The sequence below is a fragment of the Larus michahellis genome, chromosome 2 (genome assembly GCF_964199755.1).
Source record: "Larus michahellis chromosome 2, bLarMic1.1, whole genome shotgun sequence".
NCBI lineage: Eukaryota > Metazoa > Chordata > Aves > Charadriiformes > Laridae > Larus > Larus michahellis.
The window spans coordinates 43966975-43979944 of record NC_133897.1 but is presented as its reverse complement, the minus strand read 5'-3'; the positions used below and the strand labels follow the sequence as shown (position 1 = coordinate 43979944).

Here is a 12970-nt window from a genome sequence, read left to right as displayed (position 1 = left end):
TAGAAATCATGCTGTATTTTCCTCCTGATTGCTCTAGTAATGTGCAACATTTCTCTGTGTTTGGGTAGCAGTGAAGGTCTACTGCACTGCAGTTCATAAGCAAGTTTGTGGAATCCTTCCTTCCAATGTGTAGCTAAACATTATAAATACTGTGCCACCAGTTTAACTGTTCTAAAAATCTGCATTTCCTTCCTCATTGTAGCTTTATCATCCAAATGTTGTACGATATTACAGAACCTTCTTGGAAAGTAAGTATAAATGCAGAGAATTACCACGTTGTACATAATGAAGAAATAGAAATCTATAATAAAACCACTTACAGCTTGGAAGGAGTGTGTCAAATTTGAGCAATAAAGGGTATTATTTTCTTCAAAAACTGCTACAGTTCAGACAGGCTTATATTCCTTTAAAATTGAAAAAATGGTGAAAAATAATGTTTATATCTGTTTATCTATCAGTAAAACTAGATGCAATGTAAACATGTAGAAAGCATCATTCTCATCCTATAGAATTAAAGATGGAAAATTTACAACTGGAGTGCTGAGTAGGGAGAAAAGCTTTACTGACTAGTTGAATGAATGATATAGATTGCTCAGCCATATTGTCTTAACTTTATTTTTTATAAAGAGATAGCTACCTACACCTGCCCACTGAGTGATTATCAGGGAGTGAATTCCTTATAGTTGCTGTGATATGAATTAAGGAAAAAATGGAATAATAAGGAGTAGAACTTTGATTAAAATGTATTTGTACAAATAAGTTTTTAAAAAAGAAAAAATAACAGTTTAACCAATATATTTTAACCTCAAATACTCTATTTTCAAATGCCTTCCGTATAAATGTAATGTTCTATTAATTAATTTTCTTTTATGTAGATGACAGATTGTACATAGTCATGGAGCTCATCGAGGGAGTGCCATTGGGAGAACATTTTCACTCTTTGAAGGAAAAGCAACAACAGTTTACAGAAGAAAGAATATGGCATATATTTATCCAAGTAAGGGCCTCCATGTCTTTTGTTAACAGGATTTTCCTGCATGCAATTAGTGGCACCATTTAGGTTTGTTAGGCTAATAAATGACAAAGGAATGCTTATTATATCAGGCACTAATATCAAATATGAATTTAATTTTATTGTGCCTTTATTTAGGTTGTAGTTCAGAATCTTTGTAAAGCTCTTTCTGTTTGGTTTTTAAGCTTTGTCTAGCTCTTCGTTATTTGCATAAAGAGAAGAGGATTGTTCATCGAGATCTCACTCCGAACAATGTCATGCTGGGGGATAAAGACAAAGTTACAATTAGTAAGTAGAACTACTTTACTTGAAGAGAATTTCCCATGATGCACGTGGTACAGTTGGTACGTGAGTAGAATTTCTTTACTGAAACTCTCAGGTTTCAGATTCCTGGGCATTGGTCACTATATTTGGAAGCTAGAAAATTATTACATTTATTATACTGTTGTGTAAAATAATTGCCAATGCAAATTTTGTGATCATTGCCACTAGGTGTTATCAGCCATTACTATATTTTTTGCAGCTGTGTATGTCAAATATGATGGAGGACGTGATTTAGCCCTAAAAATATTTAACTATAGTTAAAATGTTAACTATAGTTAACAGGCTTCAAGGCCTGTTTTTATTTAAATTAGCATCAGGAAGAATATAGAGGTAACCGGGTTAGATAACAAGTGCTACTGAACATACAAAGTATAACAGCCATCTGTTCTATTCCAGTTCTACCATGCAATTGTTTAGTATCCATCAGTTGCTCCCAGTGATCAGCTGCAGGAGGTGCTATTTGTCTAAGGCTGTAGTAGTGAATATTCGCGGTCTATGCTTCTAAAGTCTCCACAGTTTTGAGGAGGGAGGCTAGGCAGGTTTCAGGATAGACTTTGAAAGCAGTGTATGTGTGAACAGTACAAAGTATGGCAAAGTTTTACTCTTTGAGTGAATTAATGCAACCTGGTACATACAACAAGCCTTACAGGCAATCCAGATACCGTATTTTTTTAAAGTTCTCAAAGAACTACCACATGCTTTCTTACTGCTCACAACACAGAATAAACAATTTGAATACTGCAGAATTATTGTGAGAAGTCTTTATGCAAAAATCGGTCTCTCTTCTTTAAAAATAACAGGGAAATGTAGACATAAGTGCATACCCAACCACAAAACACTGAGCCATAATAGGCAAATATATTTAGCAACTCTTGGTTTATAGTAAATATTTTTATCTGATGATGTACACACTTAAATTAATTCATTATTAAATTATGTGTGCTAAAAAACTTTGATTCTGAGTAATGATACAGTTTTGAAATAAGGTGGTTTAATGGCGTATTTATCCCTGAGCGATGAAAATAAAGATTCATAATATTATTTTAAAGTAAAGTATCATATAGTTGTGTTTTGTATCAACATACTGCCACTGAGGGGCACTCTTGTCTTGATTTAACACCTTTTCCTTATCTCTGGTCCAATCTAGGTATAAAGAAATGTAAATGTACTTCCAAATGTAGGCTCAAAATTGCCACTGAAAAGCATTTATATTTCTGTCAAAGATTTACAGGAGTGGAGGAAAATTGGAAGAACTGAAACTTATTTGGTCCATTTCTACAGTGATTGGTTTGAAACTATTGCAATATTTAAACAAACACTTACTTTATTTAGTACTTTAATTAGTACCAGTGTACATTGAATTTTTGGAGGGAGCTGAGGACCTTTTATCTATTGCTTCCGAATTTTACTGAGCCTTGTTGTTTTACAACCTTAATGAAATTAAAAATAATTTACTTTCTTTCCAATGACAATAAATATGTACTGTATTGGTGCATGCTGTGGTATTATGCCTGACTCATACAGTGTATGTACCCCAAAGACTGGACCATTTGTGATCTTGATAATTATATCTCACAGTATTTGTGGATTAGTGTACCATACACTTAAGAATTTCAAGTGGTTTGAGATGAAAGTTAATCAAAATGTCAGAGGAAGGTGGAAGTGTATGCTCAAGTAATGAGAAATCTTACATCTGCTTCCGCAGTGAATTTAAAGCCTGTCGGCTTTTATAAAGAAGGTCTGCTCTAAGATCTACAGAGAGCTGTAGTTCTATGTTTACAAGCTACATAGTCATCCTAAAGAGAGAGAGTTCAATTTTTCTGGAGGGTTTCAAATCTCAAAACTGTCCGAAACTGGTCTCGATCTAACTAGAGTGTTATTCCTGTGGACTACCTGTGAAGCACTGTTGTGTGACTATGTAATTAAGATATGGTCTCCAATGGTCCAAATTATTTTGCTTCATAGAAGCAGCTTGTATATCTTACAATGTTGCTCTTTTTTTCTTTTCCTCAACCAGTCCTTCTGGAAATAGTAACTTCTGTTAATCTTTTGCTGTGAGAATCTGCAGGCTGGCATTATATCAAAGGCAGCTTGTTCTTCTGTAACAAACATTCTTCAAATATGCTGACTTTAGAGAGATGCCTTAGTTTCAGACTGTCATGGTAGATTTTGATTAAAAACAAAAAAGGAAAAAAAAGAGGAAAGTGAGCAATGCACTGGAGCGAACTGCTTCTATAGGCTAAGACTTTCATTCTGTACCATGTGTGGCTATGCAGTAGCCCCAACATTGAACTGCTTTAAGAAAGTTCTGGGACTCAGAGGTAGGGGTTTCTCACCATGTAGGTGAGAACTGAGCCACTCACATGCCAAATGCCATGAAGACCTCTCATATAGTTTCTGAGTTTACGTTGTTTGAAAAGGAAAGGAGTGCATACTGTGGGAGATATTGCCACCTTGCTGTCAGCACAGAAAAAAATAAACCTGCAAAAGAATTATTCTTGCTTGTCCTGAATTTGTGGAGAAATGTTCTACAGGTGCCCCTTGTAGAGCAATTCCAGCAGAACTTGGTAGGCAGGGACCTATAGTGAAAGGTGGTTGAAAAATAGAATTCATATAGGTAGAGAACTCTGCAACTGGCCCGGCACAACGTAAGATTAAGCTATGAGGGGCCTTTTCTGGACGTGGTGTCTGAATATCATCTCTATAGGTTTTTCCTGAGGTAATACTAGGAAGAATTTTTGAATCTGTAGAGTCATGCTGTATTTTCTTTTTCTTAAATATCCAGTGCGATTAGAAACTCTCCTTGTCCAAGTCTTTTATTTATTTATTTATTTTTAAACTTATGCAAGATACAAATGAAAGTCCTAAGGCCAGGGTGTGCTTCACTCTAATGTGAAGATTATATGACTTCCTTTGCCTTTCCTATGACATCTCTTACACATGTCAATTAAATCTGAATTATCCCAATCTTTTTCAGGCTCTTGTAAGTTGTGTGTTGTTGCAAATGGAATCAGACATTTACAATCTGATCGTAGCCAGGCTAGTGGTGATAACAAGATCTCTGTTTCTGACTGTAGAGAACTTTAAGCATGCTGTTGTCATCTAGTCTCTGGAACTGCCAACCCCTGCTCATTTGTACTGTTTTATTTCTGATATAAATTTGATTGGAAGGGGGCCATAACTGCCATCTCTTATGTTGATACAGCATTAATCATAATTGGTAGACCTACAAATACTACAAAAATATAAATACTAAATCATGCTAACCTGAATTTTGTAAAACATCTAATTTTAAATTAGTAGCAAAGTGTTACTGGGACAGTACAACTCTGGTCAGGTTGAATGTCTGATTTATAATTTCTGACACACACAAAAAAGAATTTTAGGCACAGCCTGAATGAAAGTTGTTTTGTATAAGATTTTAGAAATCCATTGAACCAATATTATCTGTGGCTGTCAGTCTAATCTGCCCAGCCTTTTTACATAAAACGTTGGAAGTTAAAGCTTTCTGAATTGAAAGTGTGTATCTGCTGTTATTGCAGCTATATTTTACTGCAGCTCGGTTTTGTTTCTAGCACAGCATATTTCTGTTTAGAGCTCCACAGCTGCATCTGTTTGTAGGACAAAACAGAAGACTCTGAACATCATCACTTTTCCTCAGTGTCATTTAGTTGCAGCAAGGTTTAGATCTTGATGGTCAGAGAGGGCTGTGTGGAATCACTGTGACACCTTTCAGATCCGATATCAAGGAGAATTGTGAGGAATTTCATACACTCTTTTGTGTGGCATGCTCTGTTTAATGTTTAGTACACATGATACAATAGCAGCAGAAAGGATCTATGTGGAACTGAAACCTAGAATTACACATATCAGCAGAATACTAATTTTGAGACAACTCACCCGTCTGAAATACTTCTATTCATGGCAGGCAGCCATGAAGTGTCAGAATGGTGAAGCAAATGAGACTTGAAAATTTCAAATAGATGCTGGATGCTGGAAGAAAGCTACCTGTTAATTTTGTAACTCAGACTACTTGCTTGTTGAGTGCAATTTTTAAAAGACCTATTGGCTCTTGATTCTGTGCTATGCCCAGAGAAGCAGTGGCCATGAGATAAAGTCAATATAACTAGTGTCTGTTGGATGTTAGTCACTACTTTTCAGTGTCACTTGAATCAGTGCTACTTTTTTTGCAGATTATATGGCTCATTTAATCAGTCTTCATTATCAGAATCGCTACCCTTCATACTAAGCTTCAAGGAAATGCTCGTAGTACTTCATTTTCTGAGCTTCCCTAATAGGCTGAGTGGAATTTGCAACTTGTTTACGTTCACACTGTTAAACCAAACATTCTGGACACTATTGGTGGTTCAATAGCACAATCACATCTCTCTCTACAAATCTCAGTTCTAGGTGTGGATCAATGCTAATGTTCTTAGTGCAGAAGTTACAAGCTTCACAAACCTGACAGATAGTGGACCGAGTTTACGAAGCATTGGCATTAGAACACAGAAAGGAGAATGATAGAATAGCTAGAAGGTGTATTTGGGAATGATGAGAAATTAATTCTGTTCCCATTCTATTGATGGAAAAGAGTAGAATAAGTATGTACTACTGTTGATTAGATTGCAAATTAACTTGATTTTAGGATACGCTTTTATGGAAATAGAATTAAAGTACTATTTTTATCTTCCCGATCACAGTAACTCAGTAAGTTGCTGACAAACTTTCTTGATTGCAGTTGCAAATTTACTGAAGTAAAGTGGTTTTGTCTCATCCTGAGCCTTTCAGAGTAGAAGAAACTGTTCAATAGGGACCCAGTGGTGGTAGGTCTCTCCCTGAGCTAAAAGCTGACACTTGGGTAAAGTTCATAAGAAGCTAAGCAAGTATTGAGTTATCTTTCTCCCACAATTCTGTTCCAGCTTCAAAAAGACATACTGCTATGGTGTGAAGCTCTTTCAGGGAACTGCTAAATATGAATTGTCACAATGGGTCCTCATTAATCAAGTCTCAGTTCACAGATGAAACAATTAATACTAATTAATAGGGGTCACCTTTATAGTTAGCCTTATCTTCATTTAATGGTATGGGAGGCAGGCCTCTCACAGTTCTCAGAAATCATGTAATTTGTTTGTTAGTTATTGTAGCAACTTTTTGCATCAAACACCAAATAAAGAATCCTGGAGTATTAAAAGCGTAGACCAATTTATAAGCAGCAGACAGATGCCTAAATAAATTAAAAGAAGCAATTTGCCAGTTCCTTTTCATTCGATTCTGTATTATGGATTTGAAAAAGCTAAGACAAAGCATTTATTTCTGATGTAAAGTTGATTGTCCAGTGCTTTACATTCCTTAGCTCTAGTAGCACCAGTCCTATTTAGGAGCTTCTTGCTGGTGTCAAGATGGTTTAGCAGAATTTGGAAAAAGTTATTGCCTGTGAAACAGGTTTTTTCCCTCTCTTTCTGAGGACCTGAGCCTAAAAGAAAGAGAATATATTTACTCCATCTGGCTGATTTTTCCCTTGCTTTCTTTTTTCCAGATAATCACTACTGTATTAAAATAGACTCCTTCCAGAACCAAGATGTCTGGCTCTCCTCTTTCCTTTCCTAAACCTTTCAAGCACCAGGAACTGAATTTATTGATTGATGTAATGTCTTAATACTCTTTGTTCATAGAATATTATGTGAAGGATTCCAAAGGATGGAATTTAGAAATATTCACCCCAATTAATCCAGGGAAGTGTTAACATTGCAAAAACCTCTGGTCCTTCTGGGATTAATATTCCCTGAGGACTGTCTTAACTTCAGGCCAAAAGGGAGGCTTCTCAGGGATCCTGTTATTTTAGCATTCTTTCTGGTTATATTTTCCAAGCACTGCAGAGCTAGTCCATCTGTGAACATTTTGTTCAAAAAAAAAAAAAAAGATCTCTGGGATGGGTACCTAGATTTGGCTTTCTTATCAAAGACCCTTTTTGAATGAGAGACCTACTCCTCTTCAGACCCTTGAGGCTCGCACTGAACAAGAGTCAACAGAAAGTAATTTTTCTTACTTGTGTTTCTTCTGATCTGCAGCTTTTTTTGATGAGATGTTCTGAACTAAAATGTTTGTGAACTATCTCACTGTAAAAACAATTGGAATAGGAATGCTACGGGCTCTGTCCAAGTAGAACACGAGCCTTAAAATATTCTGAACAATATATTATTTACCACACAAAATCTTCCCAGTTCTGAAGTAGTATTACAATCCAAAATTTATTAACAGACTTTAATACAAGCCAGGATGCTCTTGGCTGCCTTGGCCACCTGGGCACACTGCCGCCTCAGGTTCAGATGACTGTCAACCACCACTCCCAGGTCCTTTTCTGCTCGGCAGCTTTCCAGCCACACTTCCCCAAGCCCGTAGCGTTGCATGGGGTGCTTGTGACTCAAGTGCATGACCACCCAGCATTTGGCCTTGTTGAAACTCATACAGTTGGGCTTGGACCATTGATCCAGCCTGCTGAGATCCCTCTGTAGAGCCTTCTTACCCCCAAGCAGATCAACGCTCCTGCCCAACTCAGTGTCAGCAGGAAAGGTGTGCTCAATCACTGACCATTGAATGAGAACCTGAAAGGAGGTTGTAGCGTGGTGGGTGTTGGTCTCTTCTCCCAAGTAACAGGTGATAGGGCAAGAGGAAATGGCCTCAAGTTGCAACAGGGAAGGTTTTGATTGGATATTGCGAAAAATTTCTTCACTGAAAGGGTTGTCAAGCATTGGAACAGACTTCCCAGGGAGGTGGTTGAGTCCCCATCCCTGGAGGTATTTAAAAGACATGTAGATGTGGTGCTGAGGGACATGGTTTAGTGGTGGACTTGGCAGTGTTAGGCTTACAGTTGGACTCAATGATCTTAAGGGTCTTTTCCAACCTAAACAATTCTATGGTTCTGTGATTTTCTCTTGCTCTCTGTGCTTATATTTAATAAAGTGTGGTGTATCTTAGCTGCACTGTTGCATTGAGGCAGCAGTAGAGTACTGAATTGAAAAAAAACCTCAAACTTTTTGCATGGAACTTAGATTAAAAATGTCATCTCTAAAGACTGTGTGACAATTTTATGAAAGACTACCTGATAATGACATAAAAGGCATTTACATTAACATAATTGCATGATCATTTAAATCTACAACTTTTGTCACAAGGTAAGTTCACCATTATTTCTTACCAAATGCAATCTTTGAACAGGAACTATTCAGATACTAGGCACACACCCCCCATACTCCTTTGAAATTGAATTTCTGAGAAAGTCTGCCCTTCCCAGCTGTCATAATTTTAAGGAAAACAAAATAATCACTACGTTCATTACATTTTTTTTTTCCATTAATTTGGGCATTAGATCACTGCTTATTAGATACTTACCATTGTCATACAGTGTATTGGAATATATTAATAGAAACCTGAAACCAGTCATGTAGTTCAAATTGAAAGCATCAGAGATATGTTTATAATATTTTTTAAAGCTGGGAGGCCTGATTCAAACATAAGTTGATTAGTGTAGAGATAGAAAGATAGTATGGCCCAGGACTGCGAAGTGTAAAAATTAAAAAAAGCAATCCCAAACCTCCCTTCCACACTCCCCAAACTTTTCAGCTGTTGTGAACCAGCACCAATTGTCATGCAAAGAGGATGGTTATTGATGTATGAATCTTTTTTTTCTTTATTGTAGCTGACTTTGGCCTTGCAAAGCAAAAGCAAGAAAACAGCAAACTTGCATCAGTAGTGGGAACCATTCTCTACTCATGGTAAGTACTCCTGCATACAACATTCAGTCCAATGACTTCTGTCTTCAAGGTTATTTTTTGGAGCAGTCAGGCAAGTTACAATGGAGTAATGTGCAAGTTACACAACTACAGCTACTCTGCAACAATTGGTCACCTGCCTATTTTGCTGTTGCCTATTCTTGCACGTGGTGTTTACTGTAAGTTTAGTGCAAAGATGAAGTAACTGAGGTTGTATAGTAACTTATCTATCTATCTATATCCTTATGGATAAAGAAATGTGTTTTCAAGATATAAAAAGATATATGTAAACCATATAAATTAATTTTAGTGGCTTTTAATGTAATTGTGGCTTCCATGTTCAGTTACATTGTACATGTGTACAACTTACCTTCTGAAAAATATTTGAAATTGGGTTTGTTTTGGATCAGTAGGCGTTTGGTTTTAATAATTAAAAGTATTTCTGAAGTTTGAAATTTTCAGTGGTGGAAAATCATGACACACATTGTTTGCAATTTAAGCTTAGTAAACACATAAATGACTGCTCTAAAATTTTGCTTTAGACAATACCTTATTCAGTCTGCTGAATGAGCTGCAGTTTCCTTTGGCATCCCATTTGTGAGGAAGCCAAAGTGAGGAACCACATTGCTTTATATTGTGGTACCAATATAGCTACATAAGTTCCTAGATTACTACTGATTTGTGCTTTGTTTTCTTAAGACGCAGGAATAAAAAACATTTCCTAGCCAAAAGCTTCCCCTCAATATGTAAACAATGTATATAATTTAGAGTATACATGCATGCCAGATTCTCTCAAGCAAAAGTAGTTGTGGGCAGGACAGACTATTGATTTTTGTGGTGCATGATGTATAAATAACAAACATGCCTGTTAATTGAGGTTACTGTATTAGGAACAAAAGGGGGCAAATAGAATCTAGGTAAAAATATAAATTGTGGAAAGCACAAGTTCAGTATGCATCTAACAGGAATTGATGTGTTCTAGGCCTACCATTTAAGATGAGAATTTCTGTTGATTGAAATGCTAACATCAGACACCGATTAAGGAATTGCTAATCTGTGCCACAGTTCTGGGTCCCTCCATTTGCAACATTACTGGTTAAGCTTTGCCTACCCTAACTACTGCCTTATTAAGGAAATATGTTTACAATATGTTCAGCTGAAGCCTTGGAGATCCAAATATTCCTCATTCCGGCACGGGCTTCTTCCAGCTTCTTTGCAACAACTTCTTACATACAGCTGCTGTTCCCTCTATTCAGAGTCATTCTGTTGCTTCTACTCAGTGTCCAGCTTTCTAAGTTCAGAAGTTGGTTTTCTTCTTTTAGGGACTTTCTGGCGCTTTTCTTCCCACTACTATAAATTACCAATTCTAACTCCTGTAAATAAAGTGAAGTTTATTTGACATAGAGAATAGAAAAAGAAAACGACAATGAATGACACATAAACAAACAAAGAATGTTGCACAGCATGCAGTCTATGATATTGTTTTCTGTTTTCATCAGAACTTTTAATTTACAAAATGCCTGCCAATAAGGAAAAAAACCTGACAGAACATTATATCCTAAATAAAACTGGAAGTGGTTTCATCCTAAATTTCTTTTAAGGCCACTACACTTGCTGGGGCACTGACAGTATCTTTCTCAGAAGTTAAGAGGAATTTTCGATGTCAGTCTTCTTTTCTGCTGTGGTGACCAGCAGTCATCTTTTCTGCTGTCATGGCCATATACCTGCCAGAATGCTTGGCCTGTGTGCTTGTAATAAGTAATTAAAGGTTCCAAGCTACTGGGGGAGCTACTGGTGGCTCTTCTGAATTAAGAGGGAGAGTCAAGAACTCGGGCATTCAGCAGTTCAGTCTAATTCATGTTGCCACTTTTGAAGTTGTTATTTGTGATTTCCTAGTGCCAGAATGATAATTGACACTTAATCCCTAGAAATTGCTAAATCCTAAAATGGCTTCAGGAGTGAGTCCTTGTAGTGTGTTAAATATTCAAGTCACATACCTTGAAGACTAATGCTTATGCTGCTTCTTAGTGAGCAAAAGTAAGGTGATTGCAAGGCTGCCTTAACTGATTCTCCAAATAATCCTGAAGAAGCACAGTCTCTGAGTGATGCACAATCTGTGAGCGATAGTTTGGATAGTTAAGTGTAGTAAGAGTTTGGTGTAGCTAGTTATGTGCCATCTTTTTCAGCTCCTCTGAAATAATTCATTTGTTTTGTTCAGTTATAACTGGGCAGAGAAGCTGTTGATGGGAAGTTATTGTGCTCTTCTACACAACAGATATGGGTCTTTAAAGGTGTGAGGTTCCAAACCATGCCCATGTCCCTCAGGGTCATTGAGTTGTAATTTTCTTAAACTATCTACATTAGTTTCTTTTTTTTCCTGTTAAATTCTGTCACTGATGTCTTTGGGTCTTTTCCCATTTTGTAGGAAATTTTTATTTGAGAGTAGTGTTCTGTAGATTTAAATACTCTTTCTTTTTTTTTCTTTTTTTTTGTTTGTTTTAAATGTTTGCTTATACCACATTTATTATTATTCTTATACCCTGTCTTCGTACATGGAAGTTCACGTTGGAGCTAGGACTTTCACAGTTCTTTTTCTACCTCTTTGACCAGTTATTTGGACGCAGGCATGAGGATAAAATGTCACTTATATGTTGCAGTCTCTCAGTAAGTGGTCTTTTGGGACATTACTGTCAGTTCTATTCCACAGGAAAAATCATGGAAGCAGTGATCCTTGCCTGTCTGCAGTCAGAAAAAAGAACAAGGACACAGTAGTGATGTCTTTGTATTTAAAACATGTTTCTGAGTAGTACTTAAAACGACAGGCTAAAGCATGGAAGTCTTTCCAATGTCATAATAATTTAAAAATGTTAAAAAGGCTTGGCAAATGGCTGAATGTACTGGATGCCACCTTCAGGGTACTTGGTTAGTACTATGTGTGACAGTGGGCTTTTTGATATGGAAACCTGTTCACAAGGAATGAGGTGAACTGACTGAGTATTTTAACACAAGTCATGCAACAGCAGTCAGAGCCCATAGACTTAATCAGTGCTTGGACTAGATTTTTTTTTTTGGTTGGGTTTTTTTTTGAATGATTTAAGTAGATGTGAAGGGCTATAAAATAATCAAAATATTGGGAATGCATACCCACCAAGAGCAGAAATATTAGTTCCTGCATAAAAAAAAGAAAAGGAAAGGAGGGAAGAGAAAGAACTGTGAGACAGCATTGCCATTTTAGAGTGGCAAAAATTGCATTATTCTGAATTGACAGGATAATAATCCTGGGGAGTTTGAGATGCAACCTACCCTTCATGGAGCAGACAATATAGTACAAAACCAAAATAATAAATGTCAAAAGTAGTGTCTAATGCTTAGTGTTTAAATTTGGCTATGCAGCATTATGCAGAGTAGTTCAGATTAAAACATATCACTATACGTACCAAACATGTTTGTATTTGGGGTTGACTGAATCAATTTGCTAATGCAATTATTTTTAAAACTGTGGCATCATAAAATAACAGCAGATACTGTTTTATGTTTAGAGAGGGGCTTATATAATTATGCTTTGTAATTGTGATGGTTTTTAATTCTACTTCATACTAAGTTTTATTCTACTATCATACTAATTAAATTCCTTTAAATTGGTTATGTCCTTGAATTAAAAAATCCAGCAATGTGTATGTTTAGAATACCAAATATATTAAATGGATGTGTTTACACTTAATACATTAAAAATTGAGGAAAAGACTGCTTTAGGGAATTGGTAATGAATTCTGCAGTCTTTTTCCATCTCATAAGTCACCAGAAACAATCTGCTCCAAGTTAGTGGTGACAGAGTCTTTATTATCCTGCTGTCTCAAAGGCCTTC

The 12970-nt window shown here is 36.5% G+C and overlaps 1 protein-coding gene across 1 annotated transcript in view; it reads left to right on the top strand.

The window, feature by feature from the left end:
* Window positions 1–12970, top strand: part of NEK10 (NIMA related kinase 10) — a 93918-nt gene that overhangs the window by 27805 nt on the left and 53143 nt on the right. The window contains exons 20-23 of the mRNA XM_074575073.1: window positions 203–248; window positions 876–997; window positions 1198–1300; window positions 9033–9108. Coding sequence (XP_074431174.1) covers window positions 203–248; window positions 876–997; window positions 1198–1300; window positions 9033–9108 — 347 coding nt within the window. The remainder of the gene's footprint in view (window positions 1–202; window positions 249–875; window positions 998–1197; window positions 1301–9032; window positions 9109–12970) is intronic.